This window comes from Malania oleifera, chromosome 2 (genome assembly GCF_029873635.1).
Source record: "Malania oleifera isolate guangnan ecotype guangnan chromosome 2, ASM2987363v1, whole genome shotgun sequence".
In the NCBI taxonomy this organism is placed as follows: Eukaryota; Viridiplantae; Streptophyta; class Magnoliopsida; order Santalales; family Ximeniaceae; genus Malania; species Malania oleifera.
The window spans coordinates 95742932-95766285 of NC_080418.1; the positions used below are offsets into that span (position 1 = coordinate 95742932).

The 23354-nt window shown below is 37.2% G+C and overlaps 1 protein-coding gene across 2 annotated transcripts; it reads left to right on the forward strand.

The window, feature by feature from the left end:
• The first annotated feature begins 7010 nt into the window (after positions 1–7010).
• Positions 7011–16828, forward strand: LOC131149458 (uncharacterized). 2 transcript variants are annotated; one of them, XM_058099909.1, is made up of 2 exons: positions 7011–8988; positions 16649–16828. In XM_058099909.1, the coding sequence occupies exon 1, from the start codon at positions 7198–7200 to the stop codon at positions 8935–8937; it is 1740 nt and encodes a 579-aa protein (XP_057955892.1). In that variant the 5' UTR covers positions 7011–7197; the 3' UTR covers positions 8938–8988; positions 16649–16828. The 2 variants fall into 2 exon arrangements, with proteins under 2 accessions (XP_057955892.1, XP_057955891.1); XM_058099908.1 differs by lacking the exon at positions 16649–16828 and adding an exon at positions 9889–11138.
• Positions 16829–23354: the final 6526 nt, after the last annotated feature.

The window sequence follows — 23354 nt, forward strand, 5'->3', positions numbered from 1 at the left end:
TTAGCCACTACCTAATCATTTAGGCTTGGAATGTATGGAGTGGCAATCTCCTTTTCCTGGGTCTATCCATACTTCTTTTCAAGCTTAACCCAGATATCCTGTGCACTACTACATGCCATAATCTCATGAAGAATATCAGTATCTAAAGCACAGTACAATAAATCCATGGCATGTGAATTTGCATGCATTAAATTAATATCATTTTCTACTGGCATACAAATTTCTTTGACAATCACCTGCCAGGTCCTCCAGTCCATTGATTTTATAAATATGCTAATTGTAATTTTCCAAACGGTGTAATCAACACCACAAAATAATGGACGATTGGAAGGTGATCGTCCCTCTCTGAATGGGGATACACCAATTTGAGCCATCTCGATCTTTAGCAAAAATGTTTAAGTTAATGCCACGAGGCTCTACTACCAATTGTTGTCTTTAGTGTATTCCCAAGAGCGGGGTAAATTGGGTATTTAAAATTTATTCCTAGGTCCAATTAATCTGACAAGAGTAATACTCAACCTAGGGTATGTTTATATACACATAAACCCAAATGTGCAGATAAATGTAAGATACATAAATTAATCATATGTAGCATTCACACAATAACATACACGTGCATGAATTTAAATTGCGGAAATATAAACAGTGCACACACGATATGTTATCGGGGTTCAGCCAACTGTGCCTACGTCCCCGCCTTGGCTCACCAACACAAGGATTCCACTATAAGCTCACTTCACAAGTGGAGCGGCACCGTTTATGTAGTGACTCTAAGAATAATAGTATTCTAATAATAAAGATGGAGGAAAATGGAAACAGGAACCGAAGGAGGCAGTAGACTTCGTCAACGAATGCTCCACATTTATTGACGACATCGCACTTTGGAGGTAATAATAATTTCAAAAAATTTCCAGGCCTCATCGACGAATACAGGGGTTTGTCGATGATGGTTCTTCAGGACCTCGTTGACGAGGTCCCATCTCATCAACGAGAAGATACTAAGACAGATTTTTGATAAGTCTAAAATTCATCGACGAAGGTGTAGGTTCATCGACAAACTTTCTACAGGACTCGTCGACGAGGTGACGTGGCTCATCGACAAATCCCACAGTATAAATAGCCCTAAACTGATTTTAATCATAGAAATTTGCCATAAACCCTCTCTCTCTCTACCCCTACGACTCCTCCCTCTTCTTCCTTTGATTTCGGCCCCGTCAGTCATCGGATCAACGATCTGAGGCCACCACGACGCTCCTGGCGGAGTACTCTACAAGTTTGCCGGAACAGATCGTCGGTGGGACGAAGTTGGAATTCATCCCAAACTAGGGTAAGGTCTTTTATTCAGTTTTTGGTCTTCTAACAGTTGTAAAAAATGATGTAGGCCAAGAAATAGTGACATTTTGTTCTGGAGAAAATTATTTTTAGGGTGTCGAGTAGGAAACCCTGCGGGTGTAGGACCCGTCTCAGTAGGGGGATTTTAGCAGGAATCAGGTAAGGGAAATATGCTATGCTAGGAAATTTTACTATGTTTCAGTATAAACTATACGTTTTTATCAAATGATTATTCACGATAGAAATTTATACAATTTATCATTTATGTATAATATGTTTAAAATTTCTATGTGGCTTGAGAATATGGGTATAGTAAAGAAACATGTTTTACAGTATTTTCAGGATATGATTTACAGAATATACAGCCAGTGGTTATGTTTTATAGTAATTACAAAATGACATGATTATATAGTTTTCAGTATCATGATTATACAGTTTCCAGCACCATGACTTATAGATTACAGTTCAATTTAGAAACCCAGTTGACACAGTTACAGTTTATTTCATTGTCATAGTAAATACAGTTATTTCAGAATCATGGTAAATCAGATAGTTGTATATAAAGATGTATGATATAGTATCAGACCCTGTTGGACCATACAGTTACAGAGCACGGTACCGTAGTTACATATAGTTTATAGAGTGCAACCACCTATTCAGATAATACGTGGTAGTAGGTCGATCATATAGTGCCCTGACGTGGACATGCTCCCCATCAGATATGGGTTGAGGAGGGCAGATCAGACTGAGTGAGTATAGTGGTTTACCCTGGTCGGCCAACTAGGGTAGATCTTGCCTATGGGCCGCACAATCCTATCATGATGGGTTAAATCATGACACACAGTTATCCACAGATAAGTTTTCAGTTATTATTATGTATATACAGATTTACAGGGACAGAGATTATACTTATGTACATTAGAAGTATTTTGAGTAAAAACCTAAAATATAAGATATGTTAAGCAACATGTAAATGGTGGTGGTTCCTATTACTTGTACTGTATTCACAGATCTAATTATACATGATTATATAGCAACAAATTTTCATAATATTGTAACTCAATTGTCACACACTAGCAATAGCATATTTTGTCTTACTAAGCGTTGGCTCATCCCAATTACTTTAACATTTTTCAGGTGATCCAGGTAGGCGAGCAGATCAGGCTCACAGATAGAGGGGTCTTAGTATTGCCCTGATTTTAGAGTGAGTATTTTTGGAAGTACTGTTGTATAGCCATAGCCAGTTGAGGATATTTCTGGGAAACAGTTATATATGTATATTTTGGGAAACAATTTAGCACTCTGGTATTGTATATAATTACATATGGTTATGTTTATTTGATTTCTGCTTCTCGCTGTTTAGGTTAATGGTTAGGTTTAATACAGTATGGTATCAGAGCATGTTAAATGTTATAGTAAAAAAAAAAAAAAACCCAGTTAAATAACAAGTTGTTACAGTTTACAACCAGGTCAATTAGCGGAACTGATCTCAACTTACACCTTACCAAAATGGGACACCTAACTTTCCTAACTAGGTCTAAGCCAATCCGTGACTATTCAACAAGGTTAGTCTCCCTCTTCAAGCCCACGCCTGGAATACAACAAATGTAAATTTTTGCGTACACGGAAATGCTTCTTACACAAGCAAATTCGTACCACTAAGCACAAGTACTAATCAATGCACACCAATAATGTAAGAACTATAAGCTTAATGGTGTATATCTGCAAGCTATTCTCAGCATAATGTATCACCTCAAATATGCACAAGAGTGTTCAGACAAGCTACTCTTTGAAAACCAAGTATATCAAATCTCAATATCAGATTAATGTTTCAAAGATGCTAGCAATAATATTCAAACAAACTCAGAAGGATTTTCTTAAATATGGCAAGCACAAGAGTTATTTGAAATCAAGCTCTGTAAAATATTTTTGCACACCAAAAATAATGCTTATGGTATTTTGCAATAACAATGCAAAGAACCACAAGCCACTAAGTTTTCCCCACACAAGATTTATTAGATTGAATCAGTGGGAAAACTTATGCTTAACTCTCAATATTAAAATCAATCAACAAACAATACAAATGAGAGTATTAAGCAAAATGAAGTGGAGTATAAACACTCAAGGCACTCTCACAAAGCTTGTATAATCAAAGAAATAGGTGTATAAGAGTGTATGGGAGTATTATGAACAAAATTAGGATTTTTAAATTTGAGAGAGTTTTGGCTTAATCCTATTTGCTAATCACCCCTAATTTGTGCAAATGAAAGCATATATATAGAGAATGGACAAATTATGACTGTTGGGGACTCAAGGGTAATTTAAAAAATTGTTTTAATTATGTTTAATAAATTAAACCCCTTTTTACCCCAAATTACCTCGATTAAAAATTTTCCAACTCGAGAGTTTCGGGTGATTGAACCATGGTTCAGTCGCCTGAACAGACTCAACGGAAAAAGGTAATTTTTGAAGTTTGGGTGCCCGAGTCAAGGTTTGGTTGGCTGAACCAGGCGATTTTCCAATCGTTCAAGGTTTGGTCACCTATACATAATTTTGGTAGCCCGAACAACAACCTTTGGTCGCTTGAGGGTATTTTACACATGATGGTTAAGGCGCCCAAGTTGGTAGGAAAGGTCCTAACACAGGTTCGGTCACCTGTAGAAGATTCATTCATTTTGGTTCAGTTTGCCGAACTCAAGTCAACTTTTGATCCGTCCACGATTCGGTCGCCCGAGGTGTTTTGAATACTTGGGGTTCGGTCACCCGAAACTTGTTCATTTGGCCTTTTAAGACCCATTTTAATTCAATTGATTCCCCTGATATTATATGTGATCTTGGGGACTAATTTACATGTAAGTGCAAGGACTTAAAGTCATTCTAAGGTCTTTGAGAGTACGCCTAAAAACCTGGTGTCAGTCGCCCGAAGGGTGATCCCTAAGGTTATTTTAGCAGTCTTGAGCTCATAAGTTCTTACATGCATGATGTGCATTGATTATTACAGACCTTCTCTTATATTACTATTATAAACCCAAATGAGCATAAAATAAATTACAACAAATGAATTTTCAGGGTCTTTATATTCTTCAAGTCACTGTGTGCCGTATGATATTACCAATTGATCCTGCACACAAACTCGGCAAACATTAAATATCTTGTATTTGTCATTATCAAAAAAGAGATAGAACTCAAAAAGTCAACAACTACTATATTCTCGACTCTACCGTAAGAAATTTGATGCTGCTGATGAAAATCAATCAAAGAATATTTAAGCAACAAGGGATTGTAAGAATTCTTCAATATAAATTCAAGATTCAAAAACCAAGAATATTGAAGAAACAAGATTTTTCGACCCATAAAATCTTTATTGCCTTTTCATGATTTTAGGGCTGAAGAAACAAGAAACCTTGAATTTGTTTGGGTCTTTAGGAGAAAAGAAAGGAAAAGAAAAGAAAAAAAGGAAGTTCTTGATGTAGGATAGATATTATAATTTATATATATTAATAGAATTGAGAAGCAGCAACAACAGCAAAGAGGAGGAATAAAAAAAGAACAATGGATAAGGGAAAGAACATGACAGAACAAAGGTGAGAGGTAGAATCAGAAGAGAAAAGAGAAGGAAGAAGGAGGAGAGAGGAGGATGAGAGAGAAGGATGAGAAGGAGAAGGAGGAGAAGAAGAAGAAGAAGAAGAAGAAGAAGAAGAAGAAGAAGAAGAAGAAGAAGAAGACATAATTTTCAAATTATGGATTATTTTTATTCCACTATCCCCTAAAGTTAGTCGATCGATCTGACACATCTTGCCTCAAATGGTCTATTTTCCCTCTCCAATGTATAGTTAGTGGTTGATCGAACCCAGTAAGTGGTCAACTAGTTTAACCAGCAAAAAGGCTCTAAAGAGAAAATAATGACTAGTTTTCATCCAAACTCTATATATATACCCTCCTAAGCCTTGATAGCATTAGAGAAGCTATCTATACTAAAAGTCTAAGTGCTCTTACTTTAATTCTCTCTTAATCCCTCTTTGTGCTATCAAATTTCTTATTCTTGAGAGATAGTTTAAAAAACTCTTGAGGCTCATTGATTATTATTTGAGAAAGATCATTTTATGAGCAAAAAATATAAATATTCCTAGAGAGGAGTTTTCTTGGTAAGCTTGATTGTTTTGGTTTATTTGTCTTCATAGAAAAAGGGATTGTAATTTGGCTTCCTTTGTCTCTGAAAAAGAACGGGGTTGTAAGCGATGTCCTTGCCGCTATTAAAGCATGGAAAATTAATGGAGCCTCAAGACTATTGGCTTTGAGAGAGTGGACATAGACTGGTTGTTGAACCACTATAAAAGGAGTTTGCATCTCTCTTGCATCTCCTTTTGATAACTGTTGAATATCGTAGGAGAAGAAAGAGTTGGATTGAAGTTGCATGTATCACTTTTTTCTCTGACAATACTTGCTGAAGGTTATTATCAAAATGAGCTAGTGTGAGAGCTAATCAAAGCTCCATATATAATTCCCTCTATTGAAGTTTCAAAGCTCCATATATAATTCCCTCTATTGAAGTTTCGAGTGTACATTTACTTGACCATGTTGCTAACGTTGTTCAATGAGAGACTTTACATAGGGGTGGTCGTCATCCTTGTCAAGCTTTTCTAGAAGAAACTTGATAAGCTTTACAATTGGGAGGCCATATGAGAGGACTTGGAAATCGACAATTTGATTTTTCCTATGATTCTTGTTTAATAACACAATAATTAAATGAGTTTATGAGCTGTAAAAATAAATTTCATGTTAGCCGCCCAGTTAGTAAAAATAGCTAAGATGTTTAGGCAATGCAAGTAGCATTGGTTGCATTTCCCTTTTCGTTTATCCCACTCCTATAAAAGCCCTTCAGTTTTCTCCTCAAACTTTCAAAAGTAGTACGAGCACCACATTATCAACCCCAAAACGTTGCATTTTGTTAAATTACAAGTGAAGGAAATGTAAAAATATGTTTTTTATTTTTAAATTTTTTTGGAGCATGTTATACAGTAGAGGTGCAAAGTACAATTAATCTTCCGATATATATATATAAAGAAAGAGATTATTAAACTAAATTATCAAATCATGTCACATTTTTACTTAATAAATTAGATAATTTTGATGATTTGTAATTAGGGGTGAGCATTCACTCGGTTCAGTGAATTTGGTTAATTGATCTAAAAATTTTAGTTCAAAAAATCCCATTAATCGAATCGACTGAAATTTCATATTTGACCGAACTCAAAACCAACCGAACCGAATTTTGGTTAAATCGATTAACCGATTTAATATTTTAATATATATATATAATTATGTTTTTAATATATATAAAATATAAATAATATAGATAATATGTATAAAATCTTAATATATCTAATATATAAAAAATAAATAAAATTTTTGTATATATATAATATATAAAATATTTTAATGTATAATATATATAATTATTTATTATTAATATATAATATTCGGTTAATTCAATTAACCGAATTAACCAAATCCAAAAATCGAATCGAAAACTAAAATTTGAAATCCAATGAAAATAAAAATTGAACCGAACTGAATAATTTTTTAACCGGATCAAACTGATTGAATTTACTTGATTAATTTAATTTTAACACCATCCCTATTTATAATTATCAAATTATGAAATTGTGTCATTTCTATCAAAATTGCTATGTTAGCTTAATAATGTGCCCTTGTGGGAAAAGCCGAAGCAGGAAGGGCGCGGGTACAAACAACGAAGTTCGGCATATACAAAACGTATAGTGGCGCGACGGTGGCCATGGCGAGTGAGTGATTGTGGAGCTGTGATGTTCATTTCCCCTGGGAATTGGTGGCGGCACGGCAGAAATGGAGATGCAGCAGCTGCTCAGCATGGGTTTCCCTCACGACTTGGCCGCCCAGGCTCTTGCGGCCACCGGCGGCGATTCCGCTCTCAAAGCCACCGAGTGGATTCTCAATCTTACCCACAAACCGCCATCTCCTCACGATTCTTCTTCTTCTAGCCCTAACGCTAACCCAAACCCTAGTCCCTCTCCGTTCCAGCCCAAGCTCGATCACTTCTTTCACTTCAAATCCAAACCATCCAGTTCTATCCCCTCTTCCCAAACCCCCTCCTCCACTGGTTCACCCCTTTTCCAACAACAGCAACAACAGCAAGGAGGCGGAGGCGGAGGCGGAGGAGGAGAACATGTTTCAGTTTCAGACCCTCAAGAAGCTCCACCCAAGAAGCGTCCCAAGCTGCTACCGTCGCAATCTGTGCTCAGGACGCCGCCCCATGAACCCTTGTCGGAGCGAATGCGGCCCCGTACCATCGACCAGGTGGTGGGTCAGGACCAACTTCTCGCCGCCAATTCCCTTCTTCGCTCCGCCATTCACTGCAACCATCTCCCTTCTGTGGTGTTGTGGGGCCCACCCGGAACTGGTAAGACCTCCATTGCCAAAGCAATCGTCAATTCCACTTCTTCTCAATCCTCCTACCGATTGGTTTGTTTGTCTGCCGTGACTTGTGGAGTTAAGGACGTTAGGGAGGCCGTGGAAGATGCTAGGAAATCTAAATTGAAGAATAACAGGAGAACCGTTTTGTTTGTGGACGAGGTTCACAGGTTTAACAAATCACAGCAAGACTCCTTCTTGCCCGTCATAGAAGATGGGAGTATCGTGTTCATGGGGGCTACCACTGAGAACCCATCTTTCCACTTGGTTACACCGTTACTGTCTCGATGCAGAGTGCTTGTGCTTAATCCCCTGCATCCCCACCATGTTGCTGAGCTCCTTAATCGAGCTATTATGGATAGTGAGAAGGGAATTACGCATAGCGTGGGGATGAAAATCAAAGTGAATGAGGAAGCCATTGATTTCCTATCGTCAAACTGTGATGGAGATGCTCGGGTGGCATTGAATGCCTTGGAAATTTCGGCCATGACAGCAGTAGCCAGGCTCCCTAATCGAAGCTCTGCTGTAGATAAAAATGATCAAAATAGGGTGGGCTTATCTGGAGCAATTGTAACTCTGGATGATGTGAAGGAAGCACTTCAATGCAAGCATCTTGCTTATGACAAGGCTGGTGAAGAACACTACAATCTCATCAGTGCACTTCACAAATCTATGAGGGGCAGTGATGCTGATGCGGCAATTTATTGGCTGGCAAGAATGTTAGAAGGAGGTGAAGAGCCTCTCTATATTGCACGGCGACTCATAAGGTTTGCAAGTGAGGATGTTGGATTGGCTGATCCATCTGCCCTTCCCCAGGCTGTTGCCTGCTACCAAGCTTGCCATTTTATTGGCATGCCAGAGTGCAATGTAAACCTTGCACAGTGTGTTGCTTACTTGGCATTGGCGCCAAAATCTGTTTCAGTTTATCGGGCAATTGGGGCTGCGCAGAAGGTGGTGAAGGAATCAATAGGACAGAATGAGGGAGTGCCACTCCATCTGAGAAATGCACCAACTAAGTTAATGAAGGAGCTTGGGTATGGAAAGGGCTATATCTATCCTCCTGACAATCCTTCATCATCGCAAAGCTATCTGCCCCTGTCGCTTCAAGGTTACAAGTTCCTCAACTGGCCACAAGATGGTATCAATGATGGATGACAGGCTGTTTGATCACCATTGGAAGGTTTTGAAGCTAGTTACCTATAATTGGTTAGGCACTTCTCCTCTGGTTTCTTTGTGCTCCCTGTTTTTTGTATCATACTAGTGAATATTTTTCAATTTTTTGTCCATATTTTTGCGACATTATATTGTGGATTGACAGAAACACCACAGAGAAGGAAGGAGATGATTTATTGTTATCATTACTCGTTGATTTTCATGAATGAAGGTTCGATTTTGGGTTTTTATTCTTTTCCAGGAATGACATAATTGTGTGCAATTTATTGTTTTTGATACTTGTTTGGTTGGCATGTAGATTTACTTCCATAAAGTCAACTAATGACACGACAGATTTCTTTGGAGAAATCTGCTAATCTTTTCACCAGTTAAGGAAAGATGTCTGTAATAAGTCAGAACAACAGAGAGACATGTATCTTTTTTGTTGTGAATGCGACCTAGGATTATGCACCCAGTCAGAAAATTGGAAGAAAATAAAACAGAAGGAGAACACGACATATTTATGTGGTTGACAGTGTGCCTTGGTCTGTTGAGTCCCATAAAAAATTTCCACTATATACTCAATAGAACTACGTTAGGGTTTCAATCCTGAGGTAAAATATATATACTGTTCATATGGAAACCCCAAAATGTTTCATATAATAATACAAGGACCAAGTATTGGCTGAAAACACTATACCATGCCGCGAGGGGTTGAGTGTGTTTTGGGGGGGAAGGGAGGTGGGAATTTGCGCCTACTGCTGTCCCTCAAACGCATCATTGGGCCTTCCAATATTAGAGGCTAGATGTCGTTTGGATGTTTCGCAAAACCTTCCCTTCTAGATTTCAAGTGGACTACACTCTTTCAATATGAGCCTTAAGTCAACATTATGTAACTCAATATCTGCGAGGATGACTGATGTGGATTATCAACCATTTATTGATATATTGCAGTTTGATTACCCTCCCGAACAGGGAAGTTTGTCACATATGGGTATTTTGCATCTTGATAGTTCCGTTCAAGCTAGGGTGCAAGTATTTTGAAGTACTGCACTTATACTCCCCAAAAGGGTCGGCAAGGAAGTGGTGAAAAGGCCTAGAATGTATTCCCTGATCAAGCATAGGAGGATCATCAAGAGGCCTGCTTGCAGGCATGACATACTGGCTGTGTGGCTGACCGACACCCAATCGAAGTCAGGGAAATGCATGCAGAAGTTGATTGTGTGCGGAATTTAACACAGCAATGTCCATTTGTGGATGTGTGCTGGCATCCAAGATGGCACTGATCAACTGCAGTGTCCAATCCTTGTTAGGTAAGTGTTACCGTGTTAGCTCAAGCTCAATGGCTTCATCAAGATTGATGTATGCTGCGTGTGCTGGGACAATTTTTACTCGACAAAGGGGTTGTGAGCAGATCATGTTCAACATTGCATTGAAAGAATGATGAGAACCTGCAGCACTTGTTTGACTGTCTTTATTGTAGGGCAATTACTATGGAGATGTATAAGAATGATTGCTGTAAAGGGAGCAGTAACTGAACTGGGTTTCAAGAGAGTAAAGAGGGATGGGGTGGGTGCGTGGGTGTGGTATACCTATCCTCACGGATTTTCTGGTGTCCAAGGGGACAACAGTGTAAATAATAGGGGGTTTATAGACGACTCAAATCTTGGACCGAATGTCAAATGAAATCCAAGTAGTCTGACAACTGACTTCCTTTGAGAGGTCTTTGACTCGAGGGTCAGGAGAGTCCCAAAGATTGTACTTGATGGGTGCCTCCTAGTTCGTTCGTTTGGCCATGCCAGAGATCTGCCCTTCATTAAATGGAGGCTATCAGTTATGTTGGCCTTTTAAATTTGATCCATGTTTTGATGCTGACAAATCACCAGTATCTTATGTGTGCATTTAGTGTGTGAACAGGTTCTTATTTCAACACGAACATAAAATACCAAAAAATGAAAGTCAAGACGAAACTTAAAGCGTACACACAACTTGGCGTATCCCATGAAGAAAGAGCAAAAGGCGAAGACATTTATTGTATTTATATTGTATTTAATTTTTTTATTTTTGGTCTGTAATAATGTATGCATCTGCATGATATGAATTGTATGCTCAGATGGCTGTAAAATGACTTTAAGGATCACCTTCGGTTGACCTTTGGTTGATTGACGTCAGATTTTTGGGTTAGTTCAAAACAACCTTAAAAAGACCTTAAGTCCTTGCACAAGTACTTAGGAAAATTTTCACTATCATATATGCAATCAGGGGAAATCTATATTTAAAAACAAGACTTAGAACCTAAAATGATAGAGTTTTGGGCGACCGAACCATGGCGTTAAAAACGCCCTGGTCAATCGAATGAGTGGAAAGTCAAATTGTTGACCTGTCTTCGGATGATCGAACCAAAATGAACTTGAGTGTTCTCAGTTAACCGAACTTTTAATGCTGACTTTTCCACCTACCTTGGGCGCTTGAACTTCACGTTCAAATTCACCTTAGGTGACCGAATGTTGAAGTTTGGAAGACCGAATTTTTTATTAGGCGACCAAACCTCAAGCAGATTGGAAAATCGCATAGTTCAGCCACCCGAACCTATCCTCGGGCACCTACATGAAAAATATACTTTTCATCATGTGTCTATTCGGGCAATCGAATTTCTCGGGTTGCCATATTTTTACCTCAAGTAATTAAGGGTAATTGGGGTTAAAAATTGATTAAATATTTTTAATAATACCCAGCGTGTCCCAATGGTCATATTTTTCGTAAAAACTATATATATCCCTTCATTTGTCAAAATTAGCAATTTTGATTAGCAAATTTTTTCTTCCTAATTATTATTCCCCAAAAACATATTTCTATTGCAAAATCTTTGTGGGGTTATATTTTATACTCTCCATTATCTTTCATTCATTATTTTGAAAATCTTTTTGAAGAGAACATTTTATTTTGGACATCTATTTCTTGCATTCATAAGCATTTACTCTCACGTACTCTTTCATTTCTGAAAATCATTTTGAGAGTAAACTTAAAGGTTCTCCTGATTATTTTCTTCGTAGATATTTTTAGAGAAACTTTTTCTTATGCTTATAAACATTTTTGCACATCATTTTCAAACCAAAAATCATGCATATTTATTTGTGCAAAAATCCTTTTAGGAGCAAAACCCTAAGTTTTCCTGTTACACCTTGATAAAATATTTTTGAGAAAATCTTATTAGAGTTTAAATCTTTAAAGCATTTATTATATACATTATCTTTCAAAGATTAGAAATTTATTTTAAGAAAAACACTCTTTCTCTACTGAGTATTATTTTATATCTTTAGAGAGTGCATGTTTTATGAGCTTAATATGTACATCAATACTTGTATTTTCAGAAGTACTATTATGTACAAAAATGATTTTAGTGCATCTGTTGGGTTCAGTACGGAATTGAATGGTGAGTCTCGACCCTGTAAGTGAGACCAGTTCGGTTCAGTTTGAAAATTGAACTGGAGAGTTTCAATCTCGTAAATAAAACTGGTTTGGTTCAGTTCGGAAATTGAACTGGGATTTTTCTCGCCCCGTAAAGAAAGGATGTAAATGGCTTCTACTCCGCCCATTTAAGTGAGCAAATTTAGTGTAATTCTTGGAGGGTATGCTTAAGGCGGGGACATAGATAGTAATAGCCGAATCTCGATAACAAATTTATGTGTCATTCTCTCTCTATTTTATTTAATTTTCTGCACTTTAAATATCGCATGTGTATGAATGTTTATTTAATATCATAATTATTTGCATACACACATTTGATTTAAATAAAATATAATGTACACGTGAATATTTGCTTTCATTGTTAATTATTTTACATACACGCGTGTATGTTGAATGAGATATGAACTGTGATAAATTAGGAAAAATTTAAATTTAACCAAAATATTTTAAAACACAATTCACCTTCTTTTGGGATCACACCAATTTCAACAAGTTATTTAGTATTGGATTCTACGAATCGAAAAATATTTAAATCTAATCAAAATATTTTAAAACCCGATTCACCCTTTTGGGATCACATCAATTTCAATGTTGGATTCTACGTTTGGCAAGACCAATAATCTGAGAAAAGTTTTGGTTACAACTTGATTCTCACGTGGTGGAGGGCGTCCCAAACGTGGAGTATGTCTTTCCAAGGAGAATGAAGCATCTGACTGGAGATGAGGCAGCTGGCAGCAGCAGTGTTTTTATTTATTTTCATGCTGTTTCTTTTTTCTCTGGCAGAAATTAGCTGGAGATGAGTCAGCCTTGGAAAGACAAACGCCATGTTTGGGAGACCCTCCACCACGTGAGAATCAAGTTGTAACCAAAACTTTTCTCAGATTATTGGTCTTGGCAAACGTAGAATCCAACATTGAATAACTGATAGTCTCCAATTAATGAGGGGCAGATCTCAGGCATGGCCAAACGAACGAACTAGGAGGCACCCATCAAGTACAATCTTATGGGAGTTTTTTCCCAAATTATCTTTTTTTAAAAAATATATATTAAATAATACCTCTTTCTGGGAAATATTTTCTAAAATGATTCTGACATAATCTTACTATTCCAAGTAAGATTTGCCACGTGTTGACATTAAGCAAATCTCGCTACTTGAAGTAGCGAGATTTGGCTGCCATGCGTCTCTACGAGAAATGTCTGACGTTTAAATCTCACTACTTGAGATTTGCTTAATTTACAGTTTGTAATTTAGTTAAAAATGTAATATAACAGTCATACACTATACATATACACTAATTATATTTAATTAAATAGGAAAATTTTTATATATTTTATTATTGAGTAGGAAATATTTAAATATTAATTTGTTCCATTTATTGCCGCTATCTCTAACACAAAGAGAGTCGATGATCCATCAATTTATCATACTGTTTTTTTGATCGAAAAGTAAATGTATTGATCAAAATGAGTATTTACATGGAACACTGGGCATACCCAGATATAGGGGGGAAATGAACCCCATCAAAATTACAAGCAATAAGTCAGCACTCAGGATCTTAAGAGAGCCTAAGCAATCTAGGGGCCTTTTGGCCTATTACAACAATCCAAAACTTATACAATGAGATCCAAAATGAGGTTAAACTCTACCATCTCTGTGTAGCCCAAATTTGTCATATACCACTGTGTATATATGTTTCTGAATGGTCACAATCAGCTCCATTGGGGATATGGATTTTCCTCCAAACATTTTCCTATTTCTGGCATTCCATATGAGATAAACAGTAAAGGCCAGGCCAACTCTCTTACTAATCAAAAGGAACAATACAAGTCTCCTTCAAAACCAATAAGCCTATCACAAGTAGGTAGTTTCCTTATAATTCTCAGCCAAAGAGTGAAAGCATGTATAGGGGTACTTCCACTCTTCCAAACCACCATGGACCAAGGAACCGTAGTTCCTTTAGTTCTCCAAAAGTTATAGCAAATGGAAGAGCTAGAATGGTCGAGGTCTCATTCCTCAAAAAGCTGAAGCACTACATCCAGGTGGTTGGCATATCTTGACATAGGTTCTTAATTCCAATGAGCTTTATCTATAGTGGAGAGTCATCATTTTTTATCCTGACCTCCCAAAGACTTGAACCTTTCAGGTAGATTTGATTGACCCATTTGGACCAGAGAGAGTCTTTTTTAGAGTGGATATTCCAGAGGGTTTTTGTGAGTAAGGAAAGATTCTAGGCTTTCAGATCCAGCACCCCCAGACCACCTATCATTTCATAGTCTCTCTCCTTTCCCATCTATCATTTCACAGTCCCTCTCCTTTCCTAGCAGCTAGTTGTAAAAATTCAAAAACTCCTCAACTACCTGAGCTTGGGAATTGGTCTTGTAACGACCCGAATTTTTAAATGAAATTTAAACAGTAAAGAGAGAGGGAAATAAAAACAGTAACAGAAAGAGACCGTAGACTTCGTCGACGACATTGCATTTTTGGAAGGAAAAGAAAAGGGAATGGAAACAAAATAAAATAAAGAAGGAAGCTTCCAAGCTTCGTCGACGAACACAGGGTTTCGTCGACGAAGGCTTAAGAGAATTCGTCGACGAACACAGGGTTTCGTCAACAAGAAAATGCCGAGAGGGGTTCTGAGGCAGCCTAAATTTCGTCGACGAATACAGGGTCTCGTTGACGAAATTTGTGAAGGACTCGTCGATGAAGATCAGGCTCGTCGACGAAATCCTCTATTTTATAAAATGGAAATCCGGGTAAAAATCTCATTTTTAAAGAAATCTCTCTCTCTCCTCTTCGGCTCTCTCACTCTCTCTCTTCGATTTTGGGCTGGTTTTACGCCGGATTGAAGATTTGAGGCTACCACGACGCTCCTGGCGAAGTTCTCCACAAGTTTGCTGGAGTGAATCGTCGAGAAAACGAAGTTGGAAATCATTCCAAAGTTGAGGTAAGGCTTTTTAAGCCAAATCATACTTTATGGTAGTTATAGAAATTGATGTACGCATGAAAATACGGATGTTTAATACTGAGAGTTTTGAGTTTCAGGGTATTGAGTAGGAAATTCTACGGGAGTCAGGCTAGGATTTTAGGGGGCTTTCTCAGTAATCAGGTAAGGGAGTAAATTAAAGCAGTTCTTTTCCATGCAAACTATTATTGATTAGGAGTAGTTATATTTTCAGAAAAAAATATGATATATTCGTTTATTATGAATGAAATGTACGATTAGGAAAATACTATTATGATGCTTAAAAAGTATATGTATGTATGAGATGTCAGAAAATCATGATTTTAAAGTATGAAGTATGACTTTTGATAAAGCATGTGTGGCATGATTATTAATTTATGTGAAATGAGATAAGATATGAATGCTTTTACGAGTAAAACACATTTTCATGTATTTTGAAAAGATGTGTTATGTTATATTGAGTTGACGAATATATGATAAATGAGTTATTTTCAAATGTAAATACCTGAAATGTATTTGGTGCGAGGCCATATTTATGTTATCGGCACGAGGCCGTATTTATATAATTTTGGCACGAGGCCATATATTTATACTATCGGCACAAGGCCGTATTTATGTTTTTGGCGCGAGGCCATATTTACTATGATTTTGACACAAGGCCATATGTATGATTTCGGCGCGAGGCCGTATCTATGTTTTCGGCACGAGGCCATGATGATGTTATGTATGTGCATGTATTATATGTTATTACAACCAGGATGTTAGTTTAGTTCAAACCAGGAGTTCGGTACCGTAGCTATGGGTAGATCATATTTGGCACGAGGCCATATTAGTGCTAACTGTCCCACGAGGGGATGGGAGCTGGATAGTCGATGTGGCTTTCAGTAGAGTGTATACGTCCACCTGGCAGTCTGGACCAGGGTGTGGCGGGCTCATCGTACTTACAGACATATTTGATTCGGCAGTGGTCGGTTAGCCATTGTCGGGTCCCGCCTTCGGGCTGTACAACCCGTCATGGGGGGTAATACATGACATTAGCTAGCTATTCATCCTAGGTGTATATTTTCAGTATTACGAGTTATAACAAATGTTTATATATGTTATGATTTATTAACGAATATGAAAATACATTATTATCCAGCATGATATTATGATTATTTCCAGAGTTATGAAATGTACTGTATATGTATAAGTACTAAATATTCATGTTACCACACAGCTGTATTTAATTTACTTTCCCTTACTGAGAAGTGTCTCACCCCCAACATTATTAAATTTTTCAGGAGCCCTTGAGAGACCGGCGGGTCAAGGCCGCTGTTAAGTTAATGAGATTACCTGTGAGAAGGGTAAGATTTTGTACTAGAGTTAGAGTTATTTTATGTGACCCTAGAGATATTTTGATGTGTATGGATATGTACAGAAGTACAATATTATAATTTTATAAAAGCTCTGGTATTATGTTTTATGGATGGATGTATGGATTTTTATGTTTACTGCTGCTAGGTTTTTCTCTATGTATGACAGGTGTTCCCGTTACCCACGGGTTTGGGTTGACCATTTATTTATTATGTTGTATTTTATTGAGGGACGTTACAGGTCTGGTCCCCATTTATTTTTGTAACTGCTGAGATGTAATTCATATTCGTTCGAATTCTCATCAGGCCATGGAAGAAAGCAGTGCCTTTGTCACTTTCCTTTAAGTATCTACTGTTGACTTAATTGGACTTTTCAATCCTGTTTTGATGATAACAAAATGAAGAGCACTTTAACATATAATGTTAAGTGATGCGTTTTAGGTAAAAGAACTCTCAAGGTAGTTAAATTGAAGCTCAATGTTATTCTAGTGAAAGTGCCTCAGAATATTGAAGGCAATGAATAACAAATGAAGAAGCTTAAGGGCAAGCAAACTCAAAGTCAAAAGTGAACCTCAAAAGGTTGAAGGAGGCTAAGAAGACTATAATTAGAAAAACTGTTGTAAGTACTTCAAAACCAAATGTCATTTAGATATGTGAAGCTCTTATAAAAACAAAAGAAATTAAGAAACACTTTGTTTTAAAGAGCTTAAAACATGTTTTTGAAATTAAAGTAACAAAGGTCTTAAAGGAAGGAAAGTGTTCAAAATAAAAATTGAATTTCTGATAAGCAGTGCACCTGACAGATGACTGTCTGTCTATGGACAGACGACTAGCAAGTTAAAGGGTTTAATAAAAGTATTTTGGGTTTAAATTTTAACTATAACAGATGACTGCCATGTCATGGCAGACGACTGCCACGCGGAGCAAATTTTAAATCTCAAAGGGAAGCTTCTTTTAAAATTTTGAAATTCAAAATTTAATCAACAATTTAATGTTTTTTCAAAGTTTACCTAATTTGATATAGACAACATCTTTTAAAATTTTGAATTTCAAAATTTAATCAACAATTTAATGTTTTTTCAAAGTTTACCTAATTTGATATGGACAACATCTTTCAAAGTTTTGAATTTCAAAATTTAATCAACAATTTAATGTTTTTTCAAAGTCTACCTAATTTGATATGAACAACATCTTTCAAAATTTTGAATTTCAAAATTTAGTCAACAATTTTAATGTTTTTTCAAAGTTTACCTAATTTGATGTGGAAGTTGATCTTTTAAATTGCCTATAAATAACTCTTTGGGTAATGAAAAAATACAAGACTTGAAAACACAAGAAAAGAGAGAAATCAGACAAAATTTGAAATTCATCTTGTGCTGAAATTCTTCTGAAGTTCTTCTTTGCTCACATCTTTTGCTGGAGAAGAATTCTACAATTCTGGTAGATTGAAAATATCAAAGTTCGGTTCCGGGTTGCAATTCCATTTCTCTTTTAAACGAACCATTGGTGACTTCTAAAACCTTAGAGCTTCATATATTCTATTTTGCTTTGGTTTTTTGAAGTACAATTTACATTTCAATTTGCACAACCTGCTCTAAATTTTGGGAGTATTTTTTGTACGCAGAATTTATATTATATTCTTGTAGATTGTGACGATTCTAGGTTTGTTGGATCGTTGGCTAGGCGAGGGATTATCGCTTAGAGAGGTGCTGCTCTAGCCTTCTGAAGGAGTGTATAAAGATATTGTTCCACCTAATAAAGAAACAGGTTTAGTGAATCCTTTGGTGGTTTTGCCAAAGGCGAGGACGTAGGCTGTGTTGAAGCCGAACCTCGTAAAATCCTGTGTCTCACTCTCTCTTTCCCTTACTCTTTATTTTCAGCATATTTATATTGCGTGGATGGTTTAAATTTGAAATCATATACACTACGCTTATTTGGAAATCAAACAAACTTAAAGTTTAATTTTGATTTGGGTTGCGAAAACCAAAAGGGAGTACGTTGGTTAAACCATACTTTGCAGAAACCATACGGGAGTACGTTACTTGGTTAAAACACCTAAAGAAAATTAACTAAGAGTTTATTTGAATTCTGAATTTTGGGAAGAGTGTGGATGTGTGGTTGTAAATCATATGAAAGAAGCAAATTTATTTTAACAAGCATATCATTCAACTACAAGGCTTGATTCATATTTATAAGGCATACATAAACAAACAACCATCCTAATATCTTATTACTGTATATCTTAATTTTGGTTTGGTTGTTTGCCTTCAAATTGTGTTTGGTTAGTTTGGATAGTGTGATTAATTGAAAGGTTGATTGGTGATTTAGTTGTTTAAGTGCTTGTGTTGTTGAATGTATAAAAGAATCCAAGTTATTGTGTGTTTAACAAATTAAACAAACAAGTAAAAGAATTAGATAAATAATAAAAGAAGTTAAGTATTCTTAAAAGAGATTAAAAAGAAATTTTTTAAATTCCCAATTCACCTCCCTCTTGGGAAGCTATCCTAATTTCATCTACATTTGGCGATCTGAGTGAAGAAAAATCTGTTACCCGATGCAAGTCTAACAGCTTCTGATTTTTTTTCATTCAGAAGTAGTTGCAGGTCACCATCCGAGGGAATGTCTTGTAGTTTCTGTTGTAGCTCGATCACATCATTGCCAGCCTTCTCTGCTCTAGTCGAAATGTGGGAGAAATAGGATGCATTAAGAGCCTTTAGAGGTTTTTTCAGGCCCTGAAGTCTCCTCACCAATTTGAATTGCTCAAAGCCCTGGACCTGCGCATCCCAACCTTGTTTGATAATGTCCAGAAAATTATGGTTTAGAGTCCACATGTTGAAAAATTTTAAAGATCGCCTTCCCAGACACCCCTCTTCAAACAGGGAAATGAGGCACACCGAGTGATCAGAGAGAATCTCAGGGAAAAGGAATTCAAACTTAGCCCTCTGGTCCTCCAGAATCCATCTCTGATTAGCAATCACCCTGTCCAATTTGCTCCAAACCATACCATCTTTATGACATTTATTTTGAATTTTGACCATCACCTTCAAATCTTAACATTTTCTTCATTACTCCTCCAATGACTACTACAATTATACTTATCGAGTCTTCTGCTCATTTCAAAACTTATTGTTCTTGATGTTGGGAATTAACATGAAATTCCCCAAGTGCCAGTGAGGAAGAAAGTATCAAGGGTTGCAGCACAGAAAAAGTCGTTAACTGTAACAGAGATATCTGATGCGGAAGATGAGAACGATGATTTCAGCGATGAAGATTTTAAGGTGGAGGTGGTAGCTACTGCCCTAGAAGTGGGAAAGAATGGGGGTAGAAGCAAACAAGCAGCAACAAATGCCAAGTCGGCAGCGGCAGCAGCATCAAAGAAGAGAGGACAAGATTTTAAGTAGCAACCTCATCTAGTAGGCCAGAAGCTGCTGACTGAGATTTTAAAGCCTGCAGAGAATCCAAGGATTTCACCATAGAAGAAGGTGAGGAAGATGAGAGCATCCCCATTTAACAAGAATAGCAGTTCAGTGTTCGGCAGGGTAGGTGGTAATGAAGAGAAGGCAGCGAGTAGCAGAGAGAAGCTGGATTCTGATTCTGCTTCTCCTTCAGACGACATTACCAATCAGGATTGGTGGTAACCGCATGCAGGCCAGGTATGTTCTCAGTGATTCTGAGAGCAATGAGGTCTCTGATGATTCTGATTTCGGACAAGATGAAGAAGAAGAAGACTAGGCTTGCACACCTATCTTCAGAAGAAGGCTGCATTCGAATTTGTAATTTGAAATTAAAATTTTGAGATGGGAAATTGAAGGCTTGTTTCTCCTCCCCCCTTGGATTGTCTTTACATTTCTGACTGTTAAAACCCTTTCAGCAAATGAATCCTACAAAATTTAAAGATTTGTAAATTATTTCCTTCTTCTATGCTATTAACATGTTCTAGCATATAGAGTTGGGACAACACTATCCTACATTTTATGTTTTTTAACTTTGATTTCTTCATCATATATGCCTCCATTATTGATAGGAGTTGATAGAACTTCCTCCTTTACAGATCACAGGTTATTATTTCCTTCCTGCTTAAGTTTAACTTTCTACATTTTGGATTGTCTTTAGATTTTTGATTTTATGATTGGTTCTATTGTGACTTTGCTTGGCATTTGGTTTGTGCATTCAATGATTCCTAAGTATTCCAATGTTTGCCCTCGTTTGGTTCGAATTCCATTCTTGAGAATAAAGATTTTTCATTGAAGCTGTTCATTCATATCTAGATTCACAACTTGGTAATAATTAACAAAAATTATGAAGTGAGAAAAAATCTTAAATTATATTTCAAAAAATAAGAAATACCCTCCTTTCCATATCAATCTTATTATCAAGAAAAGATTAATGTTCCATGCCAAAGAATCTATTAGCAATATGTTTGTGATCAAAACATTAAAATTCTTATATTCATGAAAATTTTGTATCTTGAGTAACACAATTCTCAAGCATCACAAAATGGAAGGACACAATGATGCCACGAACCAAATGTTGTAGAAATACAAATGGCTCGGTATGCACTTTTTAGGATTTTTTTTTTTTTTTGGGTAGTTCTAAAGATAAATCATCATATCATACACCTCTTTTACTGAGTATACATTTCCACCCTATTCAAGTTGAATTGCACCTAATTGAATTCTTTGCTTTTTCCTTTGGGCCCGTTTAGTGTTACTTTCAAAATTGTGAAAATAAAACGCTGGAGAAATAAAACTTAAAAAATATAAATAGAGAGACTAAATTATATTTCACAACATTATATTCACGATATTCGTATACATTCAACCTATCATAACACTATACTAATTTCGGCAGAATCCTGTTTACAAATTGAGCATATCCATCCACGCACATGTGCAAAGAAAACATTCTTCAAATACAATTGATACCAGTATGTTCACAACGTTACATTTACGAGATTCGTATACATTCAACCTATAAAAAATGTATACTAATTTCGGAAGAGTCCTGTTTACAAATTGAGCATATCCATCCACGCACCTAAGCAAAGAAAACATTCTTCAAATTTAATGGAACCAGTATGTTAACGACGTTACATTCACGATATTCGTATACATTCAACCTATCAAAACACTATACTAATTTCGGCAGAGTCCTGTTTACAAATTGAGCATATCCATCCACGCACATGTGCAAAGAAAACATTCTTCAAATACAATTGATACCAGTATGTTCACAACGTTACATTTACGAGATTCACATTCAACCTATCAAAACACTATACTAATTTTGGCAGAGTCCTATTTACAAATTGAGCATATCTATCCACGCACCTGTGCAAAGAAAACATTCTTCAAATTTAATGGAACCAGTATATTCACAACGTTACATTCACAAGATTCGTATACATTCAACATATCAAAATACTATATTAAATGACACCTGCTTTGCACTTTACATAGGGGTGCTCTATAGATTCAGAATTAAGAACAAATACATTATGTACAAATGATATATTCTAAACAAATACATTATGTACAAATGATATATTCTAAACAAATACATGATGTACAAATGAAGTAATGAATAAATACATTATGTACAAATGAAGTAATGAATAAATACATAATGTACAAATGAAGTAATGAACAAATACATTATGTACAAATGAAGTTGTAAACACATATCCGATGTACAAATGAAAGAATGAAGTAATGAAGAAATACATATATCGCTTACTCGGTGCCGCAGGGAGGTCGTCTCCGGTGTCGGGGTGGCTTTCGTCCACGTCTGCCCTCACCAGGCTGCTCGTCCGCGTCTGGCATCCGGTCACGTCGATGGGCTGCATGTCTGTCATCTCCGCCCGTAGGTACTGGATAATCTATCTCTAGGTGAAGCATACAGGGAGCTATGTCGTATATAGTCTCTGGACGAGTCCGAGGTGGCAACCCGGGTGCATCCACCTCCTCCGCATTGAGAGGGTCGTCTAGTAGGTACGACATCGACGGGGTCGCGGCAAAGTCAGATTGATAATCCGCTGGTCTACTGGTGGGTCCCGTAATATCAGCGGCTGTTGATGGGGCATACGATGCGGACGGCCTGAATACATACTCCTCATGTACAATGGGCGGTGAGAAGGTCGGACTCGATGGACGGCTGGAGGTAGCTGCTCGACCACCTCGTACTGGAGCTGCTCGACCACCTCGTGGTCCCGGGGGCCGACGTGGGGTAGGGATCCGTTGCTCGTCCTCGTAGACAATGTCCAAACCAGCTCTCGCTAAATCGCTCACAGCGGGGTCTGATGATAGTACGTCGACCTAGTGTAATACGTCAGCCTGCAGCATACAAAAATAGTGGTTACAACATTGAACTGTTAATGTAAACGGTAACAAATTAAGTATGCATTTGAGTAAGCGTACGAGGCTCATGTAGATCGTCGCGGTACTATCTACGAAGCGATGTGTGATCAACCTGTACCATGTGTAATATGGATCCTCCAGACCCATTGGGCCATCTGCCCGCACTCCCTCTACGATGTACTCCCGCCTATGTCCCCACATGCTCAAGTACATCGCGTGCTCGGCAGCCCAATCCGTGTTCCCCCGACCGCGACCATCAATCTCGTGCAGGTCGTCCC